The 21,054-nt window shown below is 36.6% G+C and overlaps 1 protein-coding gene across 5 annotated transcripts in view; it reads left to right on the plus strand.

Annotated features, from left to right (window-relative positions):
• Positions 1–21,054, plus strand: part of Kcnt2 (potassium sodium-activated channel subfamily T member 2) — a 349,821-nt gene that overhangs the window by 230,056 nt on the left and 98,711 nt on the right. For all 5 annotated transcript variants that reach the window (XM_029539117.1, XM_029539120.1, XM_029539119.1 and 2 more), the window contains exon 14: positions 2,258–2,366. In XM_029539117.1, the coding sequence (XP_029394977.1) occupies positions 2,258–2,366 (109 nt within the window). The remainder of the gene's footprint in view (positions 1–2,257; positions 2,367–21,054) is intronic.

The following is a 21,054-nucleotide window of genomic DNA, read 5'->3' on the forward strand; positions in this document are numbered from 1 at the left end:
AATATACATAATGATGAAGCAAGAATTGTTCCTATGTAAGGTTTAAATAAAATAAATAAGAAAATACAATATAAAAAGGATGCTTGCATCAACAGCCATGCCAGAAATAGATGTTGACATTATAGTGATTGAAAATCTTGAAGTAATATCAGTGAGTCACATACTATAGTAGAAATAATAAAGTACAGTTTAATTCACATGCAGTTTTTTTTCCCCGTAGATAATTCAGCATATGATATTGAAGCTATAGAATGTGGTTTTTATTGTGTGTGTTCATGTAATAGTACTGGTAGCAAATGTGCTTTAAGCCTGAAGTGCTGATGATGATGCATACATTTATCTGAGCAAGAATCATGTGTGGATTCTAATATTTCAGTAGAGTAAAAAATAGTAGAGCTTTTGAAAACAGTAGCCTCTGTCATATCATATCACAGCCATTCTTTCCAAAGTTCTGATAATTACTGACCAAAGAAAGCCACAATATGCCACTTTCAACTACTTAAAGACTAACATGATGTTTTCAAAGTGTCACCATTGCAACACATTTTTCAAGTTCTTCTATTTAAAAAAAATATGGTTTATCCCTTTTATTGGAAATTAATAAGTACATGTGGTAGTGCATATGGTAATTGAGTTTCCAAATTTTCTCTTGCAGTTTGGATTTTTAAAGTCCTGTCTTATGTTATGTTATGAAGTGTATATATTTTTCTCAGATCATATGTTGCAAGTGTTAGTTTGAAATCAGGGTCCCCTATGCATTGCTAAGATATGAGCTTAAAGCAACTGTGTTCTGCCTTTAACAGCTTTGTTGCTTTTCTCTCACAGATTAGACATGCACATTGAAAAATTATTTTGAGAAATATTGAGAGGGTGGTTTAAATACACTGTTCTTTTGCAAAAAATCTGTACAGATCTCAGCATTCAAATTGGAGATAGAATCTGCTCTCTTTTTGCAAAACACTAAACACCATTGCTATGTACTTTTAAAGTCTTCCTCAGCTTGTATTTCAACATACTGGTAATTTGAAAGGGGAAGAGAGGGAGGGAGAAAGGGGCTAACGAAGAGGAAAGGAGTTTCAAAAAGAGAAACTATTAGGAGATATTTCATTTTAGATTAAATCATGAGTTATAACCAGTATAACATTTCTCACATCAAATCTAACAGAGAACAAAATTAAGAAAATGAGCACCTCCTGCATTTAGACAACCACAATAGCAAAAAGACACCCTTCTAACATTCAGAGAAAAAAATAGCTGTATCTTTTCTGAAGTCAATCATTGTAATCTGCCTGTATTTCATAGTGTTTATCTTTTAAGCTTTTTAATCTCACTAACAACTTTAAGCCTCCTTTCCTTCCTTTAGCTAACTTCACTAATTCCTGTGTAAAGATGTATATATTTAGTAGATGTATAATGGTCTCTCAATATATAATACCAATGTTGAACTCTGGGTATGGTGTTCTTGTCTTTAGATTAACAATAGTTTATTTTCCTTTTTAAGCATATAATCCACATACAAAATGATATAACCATCATATTAGGCATCACTCCCATATGGGAACAATATACTTGGGCTAAGCACTTTTCTCCCCTGCAGATGTGGCTGGCACCTTTCTTCTGCCATCCTTTTTCACACTTTTTCTTTTATGTCACTGAGTTTTAGTTATGGTTCCTAGATGGATCCTATCAACTTTTGAGTTTAGGAACCTTAGCTTATTGTCAGTGTACTTTTGATTTTAATTCATTTTAATACTAATTTTGAAGACTGTTACTGTGGCTATGATAGTATAAAACATGTTACTTCTGTTAGTCAGTTAGCCTACTGTATATTATAAAACCTTTGAAGAGTAATGCTATGAGGTTATGCTTTAAAAAATAAATCAGTACTATTGTATTTTTAGTACTCAATGTTAGCATCTACTAGGGACTTTACAACTCATCTGAAACATTTTCCGGAATGTATCTCAAAGCAGTAGCTGCTCTACTTACATGGCCAGTTTCAGCCTTTTACCAGAGTTGTGTTAAAAAAGAGTTAGGATTCAAACTTCATGACCCCCAGCCCAGTCAGGAACTCACTCTCTGGTACTTTGTGTTACCAAATATATTTCTGGGGATAGCACTGAACTTGTAAAAACGGCCCTAAAATAAGTATGTTTTTACTGAGCCTTCTGCAGTTTCATTCATTGTAATTTTCATATTTAAACATATTACCATCAAAAGGTAAATTATTCTAATTTACCTATTTTATTTCAAACAGATCATGTTGTTTGTGAAGAAGAGTTTAAGTACGCCATGTTAGCTTTAAACTGTATATGCCCAGCAACATCTACACTCATTACACTACTGGTTCATACCTCTAGAGGGCAGTAAGTATATTTTTTTTCTTAAGATAACTGGTAGTTTTGTGATTTCGAGCTGTAGTAAACCAAGATATACAACTAGATATGTGCCTACATTTGTTTTTGTTTACTTCATCAACATTAGAAAGATATGGACTTCTTAAGAGGCCCAAGACATAAATAGTTTTGCTCTTGCTGGTTATTGTTATAATTCATTAATCTTGATATAATAATTATGATCTACATTCTAATTTTCAACATCATTTCCATGATTAATACTCTTATTGCAAGTAAAACTTTACCATAGGAATTCTATCAGTAGTAATATCTTAAATAAAATTTATATTAAATCTTTATGTATGCTACTGACCTCAAGGTTGTGCTTTTCTAGTGTTTAATATTTATATGTAATGAAGTAAACCCTATTATGTGCATTTCGTGGTGTATGAGAGAAGGCAATATCATTAGAAAATGTGATATTCTTTTGCATGTTTTTATCATTTCATATATACAAAATTTGTTTTGATTTGCATGCAATAAGAAAATTTGGGGAGTAAACATACTGCTTTAATTTTAGAAAACAAATGTTGTATTGTGATGTATCTTGCTTCATATTACTTGGCATTGCAGGCAAAATGTTGATTATCTAGTTAACTTTTACTGTGTGCTTTTGGTCAAGGTGTGTTCGTTCATTTGTCTTTGTTTTTTTTTTTCATAAGTTAAATGGTTGTTATTTAAATGAACTACTAAAGCAAATAGATTCAGAATGAGTAAATTTTTTTCCCAAGACTTTATGGTAGATAGGAGTCACTAATATAAAAATAGTAAATGCCCAGTGGCATTTTAAAGGAGACATCACTATCTTTTCTCTAATTGGATTGCGGTTCTGCTTAGATGATAAAGATTCCCTCAGGGGCAATTTTCACAAATTCTTAATAGAAATATTTCCATTCTGAACATTTCCATGTGTTTAATCTCTGCAGTGGAAGGAAGGAAAGAGAACATGAGTGGAATGTTTTGTTTTCAAGTGGTATTCTAATTTGATCCAATTAAAGTATAGAAAAATCTTTTGAACCTTGTAATGTTTAAAGTTGAGCATTTTGATACAGTCATATTGTCTGTAACCAGAATTTCTTTAATTGGAGCAAACTACACAGAAACCTAACTATTAACAATTCCCTGCACCCTTTCAACCCTGACCAGCCATCTAATTTAGTTGTTTCTGCTGGTTTACAAGTGCTAGATCTTTCCATGTGGCATATGTTGCTGGGTTAGATAATTTTTGAGTGACATTTTCAAAGTCTAACTATACTATGACACACAATGACTGGTATTCTTAGATTTAAGATGATGCCAGCACAGAAGTATCCATCTTTCATTTTTCTCTTTAATCTAGGATCAACATACAGGTTGTTTCTAATACTATGAAAGACTCTGGTGTTGTCTCTATATGGTGCCTTTATTCATTTGGAGTTTCTTAAATCTAAGAGTAGAATTAGTAGATCGTACAGTCACTATGTGAATAATTTGTTGGGTGCTGTAAGAAGATTTATTAATAAATTATGATATTTAGAGTTTTCCTAGCTCTGTATCAGGGTTCCAATTTGATCACAGTTTCATCAGTATTTAATCTTCCCTTTTGCTTCCAACCATCATAGTTGGGTATGAAGATGCCTCATTGCATCTTTGCAATGCATTTACTCATGGCTAATTGTATACAGCACAATATTGTATCCTTTTGGTGTGTAATGAAAGAACTTATGCATAATGGACACATTACTATACGAGAGAAATATTCAAGATAAATAAAATATGGGAAAAAATCTTAAAATTTTGCTTAGAAACACTTACTACATTAATTAAATTTGTGAGTGTGGTGCAGGTTTGTATTGTATCATATTGTATTGTGGGTTGTCAGGCTTGGAAACAATTGCCTATACCACTAAAGCATCTTTCTGCCCGCTGTTGCTGATACTTTCCTGAATATTATTAGTTTGTTTGTTTAAAACAAATGGAAGCACTGATACAAGAATACTACATCTTAGTTTGTTAATGATTATACATTTATTAAAGTAAATACACAGTTACCAAAGGAACAAATTTAAAAATCTGGAGGAAAGATATCTATAATCTTGGAAGTTGGAAAATTACGATGTTAAAAGTTTGTTTTTAACCTCTTTTCTTGTCTTTTTACTTGATGTAATTTAGGATTGCCCCCAAAAAGAAAAGCTTCAAAATTAGCATAAGCAGTTCCACATACTATTCGCAGTGCTGTAAGTCACATACTTTTTGTAGCTGTAGTGTACTTCTGAAATGAGGGCGTAGCATTGGTATAATGACATCATCCAGGTTATCTACCCTATTTGAATTGTCTACTAACATTATCTTCTTTTGTCCTATCAAAATATTCTGTTGTATTTTATATATATATGTCTTTCTTCTCATATTCTTCTAATATGTGACACTTCCTATGAGTATAATCACATGATTTTTATGAAGAGAGAGAGAGAGAAAGAGAGAGAGAGAGAGAGAGAGAGAGAGAGAGAGAGAGAGAGAGAGAGAGAGAGAGAGAGAGAGAGAGGTATGTTAGAATATATAATATGGGATTTTTCACAGTGTTTCAAGAAAACCCAAGAAGCAAATGACATCCTGCTAGGAACGATTTTAACCTTCTTCTTCAGTATTGTTCTGTTACAAAGGGAATGGATATTGGGACTCTTTTTTTTTTTCTTTAAGTTATTTATTCATTTTGCATCTCGGTCACTGCCCTCTTCCTGATTCCCCCTCACATAGACCCTCCCCCTGCTCTTCTCTCCGACGCCTGTGAGAAGGTGGGGAACTGACTGCCTATAGTTATCACTCAACCATGGAACTTGAAGTCTCTGCAAGACTCGTCTTCTCCCACTAGGCCAGACTAGCATGTGCTCCAGTTGTTGGGGAACCCACATGAAGACTGAACTGGGAATCTGCTACATATGTGCTGGGGGCCTTGTTTCATCCTGCATATGCGCTATGGTTGGTGGCTCAGTCCCTGAGCGCTCCCAAGGGTCCAGGTTAATTGATTCCGGTGGTCTTCCTGTGCAGTTGTTATCTGCTTTGGGACCTTCTTTCCTTACCTCTTCCATAAGAGTCACCAAGGTCCATCCAATGTTTGGCTGTAAGTCTCAGCTTCTGTTTCAGGCAACTGCTGGGAAGAGCCTCTTGGAGGACAGTTATACTAGCCTCCTATCTGCAAGAATAAGAGAGTATCACTAATAGTGCCAGCGATTGGTGCTTGCTCATGGGATAGGTCTCAAGTTTAGCTGGTTATTGGCTGCCCATTCCCTCAGTATTTGCTCCATCTTTGTCTCTGCATTTTTTGTAGACAGGATAGAATTTGGACTCAAAATTTTTGTGGGTGAGTTGGTGTCCTCATCCCTCCACTGAAGATCCTGCCTGGCTACAGGAGGTAGCCTCTTCAGGTTCATATCCCCATTTCTATGAGTTTCTCTATCCCAGTTTTCTGGCACATCCTAGAGATGTCTCACACCACCCAAACCCCCACCAGATTCATATTTGCGTTCATTCTCTTGGTTCTCTGGTCATCTCTTCTGTCTCTCCCCACAGCTGATCCTGAACACTTCCTCATTTCCTTTCCCATCACCCACACCCACTACCCTCCCTTCTAAGTGAGATTCAAACATCCTTGCTTGAGCCTTCCTTCTTGTTTAGCTGCTCTGGATCTGTGGAGTGTATCATGGGTATCCTGCAGTTTATGCTTAATGTCCACTTACAAGTGGGGATATCTTAATTAAGGACTGTTGTATGAACAATAGAAGGAAAGCGAAAGCCTAGTAACTCTGATGGCAGAAAACAAGGACTTGTGTTGTGTAAATACCAATAAAATAGCAAAAGGTCCAAATTAATAGTTTCCCTGATGGTGCTAAAAATTAAGTTAACAAAATTATTTTAACCTGTGAAATAAAATAAATACCAGGAATCCACATGGAAGCATATAAAAAATTAATAGATAAAGGAAACTTAAAACATTTTTATTAGATATTTTCTTTATTTACATTTCAAATGTCCTGTCCTTTCCTGGTTTTCCATCTGAAAACTCCCTATCCCATCCTCCCTCCCCCTGTTCACCAACCCATCCACTCCTCTTTCCCTGTCCTGGCATTCTTCTACACTTGGGCATCAAGCCTTCTCAGGAACAAGGGCCTCTCCTCCTATTGATGTCCATCAAACCATCCTCTGCTAAATATGTAGCTGAAGCCCTCGGTCCCTCCATGTATACTTTCATTGGTGGTTTAGTCACTGGGAGCTCTGGAGTACTAGTCAGTTCATACTGTTGTTCCTCCTATGGAGCTCCAAGCCCCTTCAGCTCCTTTGGTCCTTTCTCTAACTCCTCCATTGGGGATGACATCTTTTACAATAGTCACAAACAATATAAAATATCTTGGTGTGACTCTAGCCAAACAAGTGAAAGATCTGAATGACAATAACTTCAAGTCTCTGAAGAAATAAAACCCTCTTTCTAAAAATCTCCAATACTAAATCTAGAAGGTATGAAACTACAATAAGAAACCATATAAATATTGCCCTCCTGCCAGTGAGTGCTAATGAGAGTGGGTAAAAATTAGAGGAGAAACAGAACAACTGCATTCTTGACATACCTTTCCCAGATATTTATTAGCTGCAATATAAAACTTGTAAGTTTATAAGAAAACCCTGACAAACATACCCTAAGCTAGGAAATGCTAGAAAGAGCCTCAAGGAAAAGACCTAAAATATATCACAGACCCTCACAGAATGCATGTAGGACCCAGCTTAGTTTCTTTAATTTTTCTGCAAGCATTTTCCTGTTATGGATAAATAGAAAAAAAAAGATACATAGAAAGCATGAGCAGAATCCCATGTTTATAGAATTTAAAATGTCACATTCGTAGAAAGAAGAAAGAGTGATTATATTTCATCACTTGGTGCAGGTTAATTTGGAAGGGTGTTAAAGGTTTACAATCTGTGTGGTCGGGGAGAGTTCACTCAGAAAAATCTTTAAGAAAGCATTCATTTGTAGAAAACATACACTAAGGCAAATGGTGGCAAAATGCTTGCTATGCCCTAGTGCTTGGAGACTTTGTGCTACATGGGGCAGAGCCTGCTGCTCTTCTCTACTTAGGAAGTAGGTTAATGACCTCAAGTGAGACATTAGCCATAACCCAATACCTGGGCATATTACCCAAGCACCCACACATTCACTATGTTCAAACACCCATGAGAAAAAAAAAAAAAAAAAAAAAAAAAAAAGGAAAATCCAGTGTTTTGACTCCAAGAAAAGGCCCAAGGAAAGCCACCAGGGGGTGAAGAAAAGAAAGAGGGAAATGAGTGAGAAATGTAGAAGATGAGTGAGCAGCTTTATCTTTCCCTGAGCTTGTTGCAGAGAGCCCAGGGAATCAGCTGCCATGTGGGTGGAAGAGAAAGTTTCTCAAAAGTAATAGGGATTATAATTACCATCCTGGCTGCAAGAAAGGAAAGGAAGAAAAGGGTGGGAGATAATGCTCAAAGGGACTATCTTTAGCTCCATAGAAAGGTTCACACTCAAAACTGTGACAGAAGACTACATTTCGAAATCTGGAAAATCTAGTTCACTGTTTAGAATAGCTGTCAGTAACAGCAAGGGGTACTGTGATTTAACTTTAAGGTCTCATTTTCTCTCTCTCTCTCTCTCTCTCTCTCTCTCTCTCTCTCTCTCTCTCTCTCTGACACACACACACACACAAACACACACACATATAGACTCTCACTCTGTCTATCTCTGTCTCTGTCTCTTTCACACACACACACACACACACACACACACACACACACACTCACATACACATAACTTGAGTTTTGAATATACTAGGTTACAGTATGTTAGCTAATCTAAATCAGCATATAAAAGTTGAACTTTATTTGCTAGATATGTACCTATGCTGCAAGAGTGATTGCTTAGCATGCATGGATAACTGGGCTCTATCCACTGTACATCACAATTAAAATGAACAGGGCTTTTATTGGTGCACATCTGTAAATCCCAGCATTTGTATGGTAGATATAGGAAAAACAATTGTTTAAGGCCATCTGTGGCTACATAATAACTTTGAATCTACCCTTGGCAACAAGAGGTATTATTTTCAAAATAATGATGTGATATAGCTTTAAAAATTATCTGATTCTCTAATCCCACCCATACATTTTGATGTGATTTTCTGAAGGTTCCATCATGTATCTTCCTTCCCATGACTTTGCTTCATGTCACTTCCAGCATGCTGAACTTCAGCTGCAACAAGGTGAAGAAGTACCCCTTTTCAATGACTATGACTTATAATTAATTATCCACTGCTTCATTTTGACCTCCTGTCCATCTCAGGTACAGTGTAGTTTTCCAATATTCAACAGGAGCTCAGTGGCTAACACTTATTCTTAGGACCCAGCTTTATACTTAGAACTCCACAGATTGTTAACTACCTAAATGGGCTCCACCTGCTTATTCAACTCTGACAGCCTGTTTCGTTGGGTGACCTTTAGGCCACAAACATATACTCATTTAAACGTTCAGGAGAATTTATAGGTAATTTTGGTATCAAACTCTCTGTCTCTCTGTCTCTGTCTCTGTCTCTGTCTCTCTCTCTCTTTCATTCCTCTTCTTGTGTGTTCAGTGTGTGTGTGTGTGTGTGTGTGTGTGTGTGTGTGTGTGTGTTGTGACCATCATTGGCCACTAAAAATAAGAGCAAAGCATATTAATCAAGTAATACAACTGGCTGGAGACTGAAAATAGAGGGAATTCATTCTCTCAAAGTTCTTGAAGCAAGAAGGCCTCTTCAGTGCTCAGTCTCCTTGATTGCCTTTTGCTAGTGCCTCAGATGGCGTCTCCTCAATGAGCCCACACCTCTGCTGTTTTCTATGTGCCCACATTTCACCTTCTTCTAAGAACACATGTCAACTTGGATTAGGACTCTTTGCAACAGTCCCAGTTTAATGAAAACACCTCCTCAAAGGCTTGATTGCCAAATGTAGCCGTGTCCCCAGCTCCTAGGAATTGAGCCTGGACATGTGGATTGAAGAGAGAGCACTGTTTGGCTCCTAACATGGTCAGGGGGTGTGAGTGTGGTGGGTTCTTTGGGATTCCATCCACAAACTGTTCTTGTTTTCCAGGGTGTATCTAGTTCCAAACACTCCCACAGAAATGTGATCCTTTGATCACAAAAGTTAAGAAACACAGTAGTTTCTGCTTGTGCCTGGTGGTTTTTTATCCATTTCTTTCATAACATAAAGAAGTATTCAGTTGTGGTGTCACATACCTGCAATCCTGATGCTTGCACGCATAGGCAGGGTGATCTGGAACAGGGAGCAACAATCCATATTACTGGGTATGCTAAATATATCCTGGGCTACAAAAAGCTCTGTCTCAAAACCAACAAATAAAAACAACTGTAATAGGAGCTTCAAGAGTGGAACTAAAAATGAAGTAAGGGGAAGTGCTGTGTTCTTTAAACATGCTGAAAATTTTCTTTTATATGGGCTAATGTATAATGAGAGTTTGCACAGAATGGCATTTTATTTTAGTTCTCTATCAGTCCACGTGTTTACTTGAGGTTTTCTTAAGTACACTAATAAAGAATTAACTGGAGGCCTCCTGTGGAACACATTTTGAGAAATCTGTGTAGAGTAGTGGCCTTGCAGTCCTCTGCTTGGGGAGCCTCTAATAGCTTAGCATTCATCGTCAAATGAGATTGAAACATTTCCATTTTATGTCTTTAAGACACTCTGTGCATGAGTACTGGTTTATTTTTAACCTCCTTATCTCCCATGGTTCTCTTGTGTATAGCACTTTCTCCAAATAACATATCCTAAATATACTTTGTAGTTTCCGCCTTCTGTATCTTTTTTAAATGTGATTCCCTATGCCTTAAATTCACTCTTTCTCCCTTCCTGGAAGATTTTGGTATATCAAAGGTTCTTTCTCCTTATGGATATTTCTAAACTTTCCAATTTGATGTGATTTATTCTCTTTAAACTTGCAATGAATTTTGTTATGTTTGACCAATATATATGTATTATGTCCTTTGTGCACAGGTCTGTATGTTCCTGCCTCGTTGACTATAAACTAATTCAGGTAGAGGTTTTTACTTAGACATTTTATATCTCTGGAAAGTTCTTTTGTTCAACATAAGTGTTCATTAGGCATTAATTGAATGAGTACCATAAAGAATATGCTTAATTGGTCCTCTGAACCCTGGCTTCCAAGCATTTTGTGATCTTCACGCATTTAACTTACTCCTTCCTAAGACTTTGTTGAAAATGACCAAGAAATAATGAATCACATTTCTTGATCAAAATGATAAGAAATGAGAGCTTTTCTTGGGTTTCTGAAAGGTGAAAGTAAGCAATGTCAAGGAAAGCAACTGCCATGATATTTCAGATGATGCCAAGATAGCAGGAGCTGGGGCCCAGGAGGCACTGGTACTGTAAATTCCTAGAAAAGAAAAATAGTAACCTCATTCTGTAGAAAGACCAAAGAAAGTGTGACCCTTCTTCTTCATCAGTTTACTACATTCCCATTACTTTAAAATTATTTTTAATTAGAAGTGTATCGCTGGAAATACGATGATAAGACTTTTCTTTGTATAGCTTTGATTTTTGGTGTGCAGATGTGTGTGTGTGTGTGTGTGTATGAGTGTGTGTTTATGCATGTGTGTGTGTATGAGTGTGTGCATGCGTGTGTATGTAATATGAGTAGCCTGCCTATCCATCTTCATCGTCATCTTGTTCATCATCATCACCATCATCATCTATTCCTCTTCCTCTGTGCATGGAGAGGGCACAGATCAATGGCAGGTGTCTTTCTCTAGTCCTCTACCTCTTTTTTAATTTTTCCTTTATGTCTTTAAATCCAATTTTGAAATGTTTTACATGAAAAAAATAATTAATTGTCATGGCAAAATTAAAAATACTCATTTAATAAACGGTTATAAATGTTTTACCTGAAAGTGCAAAATTTAAAACAATAACAAATCTAACTGATCATTTAAGAGTTTTTATATTCATTGCTTTCTACAAGTATTCATTAAACATTCCAATAGTTAATATGTATCAGACCACTCTAAATTTGTATCAATTTTGAGCTATAAAAAGAGATTCTCAAAACAAAAAGACAAAAAAAAAAAAAAAATACAAAAACAAAAACAAGGCCCGGGGGTGGTGGCACACACCTTTAATCCCAGTACTTGGGAGGCAGAGGCAGGTGGATTTCTGAGTTCGAGGCCAGTCTGGTCTTCAAAGTGAGTTCCAGGACAGCTAGGGCTACACAGAGAAACCCTGTCTTGAAAAACAAAAACAAAAAACAAAACAAAAACAAAAAACAAAACAAAACAAAAAACAAACAAAAGAGATTCTCTATCTTAAGGGAAACGCATTATAATTTACTTAAATAAGTTTAACAAATAGTGAGTTATGGACCAGCATTCAGAAAATATTTTCCAAATTATTCTCTATACTTCCTACTATAGGGTGAATATTGAAGGTAACCAGTCAGGATCCCATGCAAGGGAGTGGACAATGATTCTTGACCCTTCCATTTTTTCATAGATTTATATTTATGTGCACTGAACATTAATGACTCATTTGTTTATACTAAGCCTAGTGTTTTCTACAGCCTAAGTTATCAGGCTGAGCATCTCCATGATGTTCGCATGCTCATTCAGCAACCACTTTACCCACTGCGACCTTCCAACCTCTAAAATACGTACCTTATTTTACTTACTAGTTTTGAATGTCTGGCGTAGATTTTCTACAAAGTAATGTTGGACTGGCTCTTGATCCTCAATAGTGAGAAGACATGTTCCCTTCTGTTTCAGTGTGAACTGAAACCAGCCATTTTAAAGATGTTCTTCAAAGAAAAATGGATCCTTTATTATCTCAATATCCAATGCTCCGAGTTCTAAAATACATTTTTTTTTATTTGCTGAATAGCATCATATTGGAAATAGTTCTGCTAGTGTACTCGTTTAGGATAGTGACCTCTACGTGAATGAAGATTATGTATGAAAATAGGCTAGACTTGGTGTTTTTTATAGTCACAGTTAAAATTTAAAAACTAATTCAAAACTATTATTTACAATTAAAATGAAAATCATACAAACATATAGATTTATATATTAAAATAAAGAATATTGTAGTAAATGATAAAGTTACATGCAAAAGTACATTAAGATATTTAACATTGCTTCAAAAATTGAGAAATTTAAGTAATGTAGAAAGACATTAAGGATTTATGTAGCCATGTGAATGGTTGTTTAGATATATAAAATACTGTGGATATTTTTGATACAATTGGTTTTAATTTTTAGAATATGTAACAAAAATTCCTCCTGATACGATCTATGAAAATGAATTTTTCTATATTTCTCTTAGAAAAATATCAGAACAAATAAATCCTGAAATTAAAAGAGCTCAAAATGAATATAATTCTAACTATCAGGATGATTAAAAACTAAATGATGTGGGAAGAGAATATCTGAAGACTTGTTGAAATTAGAGGTGTTATTGCTAAACTTTTCTGAAGTGTTTAATATTATAAAAGCTAATGTTTTAGGTTAGGATTTTAAATACAAGTTCAGAGACATAATACATGAAGACCTAACTGCCAGAAAATTTAAAAATTAAATATAAGAAAATTTGAGACAAAAAGAAAAAAAAAGCTTTTTAAATTGACATGGTGTCTTAGTTAGGGTTTTACTGCTGTGAACAGACATCATGACCAAAGCTACTCTTATAAAAAAACCAACACTTAATGGGGCTCGTTTACAGGTTCAGAGGTTCAGTCCATAATCATCAAGGTGGGAGCATGGCAGCATACAAGCAGGCATGGCACAGACAGAGTTGAGAGTTCTATGTTTTCATCCAAAGGCTACTAGTGGAAGACTGACTTCCAGGCACTTAGGGTGAGAGTATTAAGCCCACACCCACAGAGACACACCTACTCTAACCAAGTCACACCTATTCCAACAAGGCCACACTTCCAAAAGTTGCCACTCCCTGGTCCAAGAATATGCAAACCATCACACATGGTCTGGCTAAATGCAGATTATAAATAGGAGAAAGTTCTCCCAGGAAAAGAAGTACTTTCAAATTTAAGAACAGTCCTGGTAGAGAAAACGTCTTAGGAAAATATCACATATTTTTTCTCCTATAGGAACCTAGCCTTAAAAACAACTTGGGTTGTAAACAGTGGAGAGCTAGCTGGGAAAAGTGAGAAAGGATATTGGGGAAGTAAGGAAGTTAAAAGGTAACTGACACAATCTCATTACCCAGGGGACAGGTCTGTTAATCTGTTAATTCTTTGGTAGCTACAATTTTTTTTCCTTTATTTTAAATTTTTAAAGTTTGTCCTTTGACTCTGCATTCAATGCGTCGCAATCTAAACAACAGCCTTCGTTTCCCTTTAATTCACTAACCATGCTTTGTGGATGTAAGAGATGCAGAAGCCTATAAATTGTTTCTAGAGCATTGTGTTCTGAAATAGCTTTTTTTTCATTTCCTATCTCACAAAGGCAGTGCTCTGATTTGTGGACCTCATGATACAGCACAGACTCTCAGCGTTTTTAAACTTTTGAGGGTGCTGGGAATTAAATCCAGGACCTCACACATGCTAGGCAAGCACTCGACCACTGAACCAACCCTTTATATGTGGGCTTAGAACATGCTATAAATTTCGGGTAATGGACTTACCTTTGTCAATAAATTTTTTTCAAAATAAAAAAACACATTCAGTGACAACAGGAAAAGGCAGCAAAAAGTCTTCCAAGCTACAATTATTTTTTAAAAGGGCAAAAACTATTAATCTTAAATAGCCAGAATAGGAAATTCCCAAGATTCCTTTATTCCTAAATATCATGTTAATGGTTGTTGAATGTAATTTTGCTGTAGAATTCATTATAGTGTGCTAATTTGAAGATACAAACACAACAGTGGAATATCCGTATTACAGTCACTGAGGCGCTTGAACAGAAGCTGAAGGGTAGGTGTATTGTAAGAGCACAGCTATACTCTGAGACAGTACAAAGTTCATTTTGACTCTAAATGTATATTGTTTCTGAAGTACAGATTTAACATATGAGACATGAGGAAATGATGGTTGTGAGCTGTGATGTGCAGTTTTACTAGGACAAATTAATTTCTTTCCTTCACCTGACAATTCTAAAACTTTATAAAAATCTTCGACCCAAATTATCAGGATTTATTTATTTTATTTTCTCAATAATTGACAAGAATTAAGTGATTGTCTCAAAACACCCACATTTAAGATACCATAGGACGAATCAACTTTAAGGTTGGTGAATTTTAGCCAACCAATCAATTGTGAACATTCAACTTTTGATCACTTTAACTCCTTATGAGCTTGATCCATTTACTTATGTTTTCTGCTAGTGTGTGAGAAATTACATTGCATAGCCTTTCTCAATTCACTCCAATTTAGGCAACTGAATCACATATGCAGTAAATACCAAACAGCTTTTCAGTTCCATCTAGTAGATAGAAAATCAATTGTCATTTTTTTATATAGTCCTTGCTACATTTTGGTCTTAGAATGCAGATTTCTGTTTTGGTGTGTGATAATGTAAATAGCTGAAATCCTGCTTTCAAGCAGAAGTGCATAAACACATCCTCCTATAATGAACTATATGATCCTGTTTGTTCCTGTAGAAGCCTCACCACACCTCTTTCTAGACAGAACACTATACATGTAGTCTAGTCTGTATGAGAACTAGCGCTATGTAACTCTTCTATTCCACTCACCTCACATAGAAACTGAAGATAGACCAAAGTAAGAATGCCACCAAATTCAAATTTGCTTAAAAAAAAAAGCAAAAAACAAAAAACAAAAACAAACTTTTGTTGGAGTTATAGGAGTGTGGTGAGGGGAAACTTATACAAACAAAAATGACTCAAAGATAGATGCATCACCGAAAGCCCCAAAGCACCGGTGACAGCTCACAAAAAGCTGGCAACACATAATGCACAGCACAGACTGCAAAAAGCTCAAAAAGCTCAACAAGCTTTGTGTGTCATTTCTTGGTGCCATATTGGCCTGAGCTTCTTCCAGGATCAGGACTCTTTTTTTTTTTTTTTTTTTTTGCTTCAGGCAGGAGGCATTAGTGATCTTTGTCAGTTTCAGTGACTTCTGGAAACCTTTGGGTTGTTTATTTCCCGACCTGATCTCAATGAGATTTCTTCAAGATGAAATGTTTCATTCCCTCCTAGAATATGCTGTGTCTTTATTAAGATTATCTCTAAGATGAAGGTTTATCTCTTAGGAACTTTCTAGAAACCAACTATCAAGAGTGAATCTGTATCTAAATATTTACAGTCTATTTGTATTGTAATCATAATTGTTTAGGGATCTAATGTACCCCATTCAACACACAATTTATTAGTATGAATAAAATGTCATAGGCTACTATTTGTCATAATTATATTTTGAGCCAACAATGATTAACCCATAGATACCTTTTGAATGGTAGAAGTAAAGCCAAGATTATAATACTTACATATTTTAACTTTCATTATACTAAAAGTTTCAGAGACTGTAAGTCATGTATTTAATGTCTAATAGAAAAAGATTATTCTGTAAATTCTTAAAATAAATATATATAACTAAGATGATAATCAATCTGTAGAGTTCAGAGTTAACTAAAATTAATAGATTTGAACTACATTTAAACATGTGGTTACTCATATAAAACTTTTGAAAATAGCCTCTAATCAATATCCTGCTAATAAATATATTCATTTCATTTTTAATTATGCACAAATAAACAAGTATTTATTTCATTTATTTAAATATGAACTTATATGACCTCCTTTCCTAAGGCAAATTTTCTGTTATATATAAAGCTTATATTAGTTACTAAACTAGATTACTCTGTCAAGGATGTCTTTTAAAATTTTATTTTTTATTGTGGTAAAGATAACTTGGATGAATAATGCTAATAATTGTATATCCACAAGTCAGGTGACAGTGTGTGAAGCTTGGAGAACCTATTAAGGTGTGTCTTGTGTTTAACTGACTAATTTTATGACAAAGTGAACAGAGATATAAATATATAGATAGATAGATATAGATATAGATAAAGATACTACTATCTTATTTATTTAAAACAGTGAATGTAGTATTGTAAAAGAGTTAGATGCCCATTAATGACTACACTTCCTAACTATAAAGGCAGTGCCCTAGGCAAAAAGGACACCCTTATTTTTGCTCAGAGGCACAACATGCTACACACACACAAGTACACACACACACACACACACACACACACACACACATATAAAAACATGGGTTACAAATCAAATTCTACCACCTTTTTTTTTTCAAGACGGGGTTTCTCTGTGTAGCCCTGGATGTCCTGGAACTCACTTTGTAGACCAAGCTGGCCTCAAACTCAGACATCTGCCTGCCTCTGCCTCCCAAATGCTGATATTAAAGGCATGTGCCACCACCGCCCGGCTTTGTCAGATGAATGAGTTGTTGTTGTTTTGTTTTGTTTTGTTTTTTGGTTTTTTTGAGACAGGGTTTCTCTGTGTAGCCTTGGCTGTCCTGGAACTTACTTTGTAGACCAGGCTGGCCTTGAACTCAGAGATCCGCCTGCCTCTGCCTCCCAAGTGCTGGGATTAAAGGCGTGTGCCACCACACCCGGCTTTGTTTTGTTTTTTGAGACAGGGTTTTTCTATATATCCCTGGTTGTCCTGGAACTCACTTTGTAGACCAATCTGGCCTCGAACTCAGAAATCCAACTGCTTCTGCCTCCGGAGTGCTGGGATGAAAGGCGTGTGCCACCACACCCGGCTATGAATGAGTTTTTAAAAATGTGAACATATTGAATAACTCGGTTTAATTTTCACACAGAGATAGAGGTGCTGTGTATTAAGGCTTCAAAATGTTGTATTTGGAATAGGAAATTCTTTTGAACTATTTCTTAATTGACTTTATTCACACTATATGTATAGTGTATGTGTGTATGTGTGTGTGTGTGTGTGTGTGTGTGTGTGAGTGTGTGTGCATATCTATATGGTGTATTCTTAAATTTATAAACACAACATGCTCAGTCTATATGGTACCTTTATGTTATCTATTCTTTAAGAGTGGCCAACTTAGTATTGGTCAATCTATTTGGTGTCTCTTGTTTTGTTTTGTTTTGTTTTGTTATTTGCTCTTTGTCTTAACAGAGACTATTCCCTACTCTCATCACTCTCTACTTGCCTGCTGTTCTTTGTCTAGGACTGAAGTCCTCTAAGCTTCGACCCTTCCATGTTAAGCTCTCCATTGATATTATTCTTGTTAAGGCCTGGCTTTAAGCAGCCACATGGACCAGATCACATTTGGTTAGCTTCTCTGACTTTTCTATCCACTAACAAGATACAGAAGATGAAGATGTTTGTTATTAGCTAGTGACTTATATACCAATTTTCTTTCTTCTTTTACTTTATTTATTCACTTAACATCCAAATAGCCGCCTCCCCCCCCCAAGGCCTCTGATAGACAATCTCTCTCTCTCTCTCTCTCTCTCTCTCTCTCTCTCTCTCTCTCTCTCTCTCTCTCTCTCTCTCCCCCCTTCCTTTCTCCTCTGAGAAGGGGAAGGACCCTCCTGGGTCCTAACCCACCCTGGCACATCCAGTCACTGCAGGACTAGGCACATCCTTTCCCACTAAGGCCACACAAGGCAGCCCAGTTATAGGATCAGGATCCACAGGCAAGCAACATAGACAGTAATCCCTTGATCCAGTTGTTGGGAACCCTCCACGAAGACCAAGTTTCAAATCTATCACATATGTGCAGATGGTGTAGGTCCAGCCCATGCTTACTCCTTGGTTGGTGCTTACTCCTTGGTTCTCTTGAGGAGCAATCCAAGTTAGTTGACACTGTTGTTCTTATGAATGTTCTATACTCTCTAGGTCCTTCAATCCTTTCCCTAATTCTTATACAAGACTCTGGAGCTGCACTAATATTTGGCTGTGGGTCTTGGCATCTGTTTTGGTCAGCTGTTTGGTGGAGCCTCTCAGAAGAGTTATGCTAGGCTCCTGTCTGCAAACATAACAGAATATCATTAATAGAATCAGGAATCGCTTGGTGCCCATTGAATGGGTCTCAAATTGGGCTAATCTTTGGTTGGCCGTTCCTTCAGTCTCTTTTCAATTATGTCCCTACACTTTTTGTAGGCAGGACAAATTTTGGGTTGAAGGTTTTATGGGAAGGTTGTTTTCCTTATCCCTCTACTGGAGTCATGCCTGGTTTCAGGAGGTAACCACTTCAGGTTCCATGTCTTCTACTGCTATGAATATCAGCAAGAGTCACCATCATAGACTTCCTTAAGCTTCCCCCATCCCAGGTCTCTGGCATATCACAGAGATGTCCCCTCTGACTGTTAAGCCCTTTGCCTCTGCCAATTTCTGTTCACACTCCTATGGCTCTCTCTTTTTCTCTTGTACTCTCTAAACCTCATTCTCTCTCCCTTTGCCCCTTCTCCTCTCCCTCCTAGTTTCTTCCCTCTGTCCACCTCTCATTTCTATTTTTATTTATTTATCTCTTCTTCTTTTATTTTTAATTGTTTAAATTAATTATTAATTATTCCATTCATTTACATCTTAAATGATATCCCCTTTTTTGGTCTACGGGTGCTCTCCCACCCACTCCCACCCACCCACCAACCCACCCCACTGCTCCAGCATCCCCTTACATAGGGGCATCAAACCTCCACAAAATCAAGGGCCTCCCCTCCCATTGATTTCAGACAAGGTCATCCTCTGCTACATACGTATCTAGAGCCATGAATCCCTTCCTGTATTCTCCTTAGTTGATGGTCTAGACCCTCAGGGACTGGGTGATCCATCCAGCAGACATTGTTCTTCTTGTGGTGTTGTAATCACCTTCCACTCCTCCAGAACTTCTGCTAGACTCCTCCGGTGTCTCAGAGCTCAATCTGATGGTTGACATTGAGCATCTGTGTCAGCATTGGTTAGGTGCTGTCAGAACCTCCCAAGGAACAGCAACATCAGATTCCTGTCAGCAAGTGCCTCTTGGCAATAGCAAGCAATAATTTTCCAGTTTGGTATCTGCAGTCAGGATGGATCCCCAGGTAGGGTGCTTCCCAGATGGCCCTTTGTTTAGTCTCAGCTTCATTTTCTCCCTGTCTTTCGTTTATACAGGAACATTTCTGGGTTAAAAATTTTGAGATAGGAATGTGGCCCCATCCCTCAACTGGGGGCCGAGCCTATCTACTGGAGATGGTCTCTACAGGATCTATCTCTACTTCTCAGTGCATTTTAGCTAAAGTCATCCCCACTGGGTTCTGGGAGCCTCTTGTTTTCCTGGTGTCTGGACCCTCCAGTGGCTACCCCATTTCCTCATCATTTCCAATTCTAAGGAAGATTAAAGTATCCTCCCTTTTGCCCTCCTTGTTATTTAACTTCTTTTGGTTCTGTGGATTTACAGTGTTGATATTCTATATTTTATGGCTAATATTCACTTTAAAATGAGTGCATGCTGGATGTCTGCATGAAGAAGAATGCAAATAGAGCCATATTATGACTCCACACAAAACTTAAGTCCAAGTGAATTTAAATTCAACATAAAACCAGATACATTAAATTTAATAGAGGAAAAATTGGGGAATAGCCTTGACCACATTGGTACAGGAGTCAGCTTCATGAACCAAACAACAATAGCTTGGCTACTAAGACTAACAAGTAATAAATGGAAACTCATGAAACTGTAAAGCTTTGGTAAGGCAAAGGATACTATCAATAGGAAAAGTGGCAGCCTACAGAATGAGAGAAGATCTTCACCAACCCCATATCTGACAGAGGACTAATATTCAAAATATATAAAGACATATATACCAAAGCTAACTCAAGAAATTAGTCATGAACAAACCCAATAACCCAATTAAAAATGTGGTATAGAGCTAAACAGTGAGTTCTCAACAGAGGAGTGTCTAATGGCTGAGAAAAAGACTTAAAGAAATGTCAGTGTCCTTAGTCATCAGAAAAATGCCAATTGAAATGATTCTAAGATTCTAACTTACCTTTATCAAAATGGCTAAGATCAAAACCTCAAACAAAAGCACACACTAATGAGGGTGTGGAGCATGTGAAGCACTCTTTCATTGCTGGATGGGAGTGCAAGCATGTACAGCCACTCTGGAAATCAATTTTGTGGTTTCTCACAAAACTTGGAATAGTTCTACCACAAGACCCAGCTATACCACTCCTAGGGATATACTCAAAAGATGCTTTAGAACACCACAAGGATACTTGCTCCACTGTGTTCATAGCAGCTTTATTTGTAGTAGACAGAAACTGAAAACAATCTAGATATCCCTCTGGAAAAGAATGAATAAAGAAAATTTGATTCATCTACACAATGAAATACTACTCAGCTATTAAAAAACAAGGACATCATGAAATTTGCAGGCAAATGATGGAACTAGAAAATATTATCCTGAGTGAGGTAACTCAGTCACAAAAAGACATGCCTGGATGCATGATATGCACTCCACCAACTTTTAATCCTTATGTGATTAAATCAGTTACCACCTGTATCAGTCAGGGTTCTCTAGAGTCACAGAACTTGCAGATAGTCTCTATATAGTAAAGGAATTTATTGATGACTTACAGTCTGCAGTCCAAATCC

The sequence above is a fragment of the Mus pahari genome, chromosome 5 (genome assembly GCF_900095145.1).
Source record: "Mus pahari chromosome 5, PAHARI_EIJ_v1.1, whole genome shotgun sequence".
NCBI classification, from domain to species: Eukaryota; Metazoa; Chordata; class Mammalia; order Rodentia; family Muridae; genus Mus; species Mus pahari.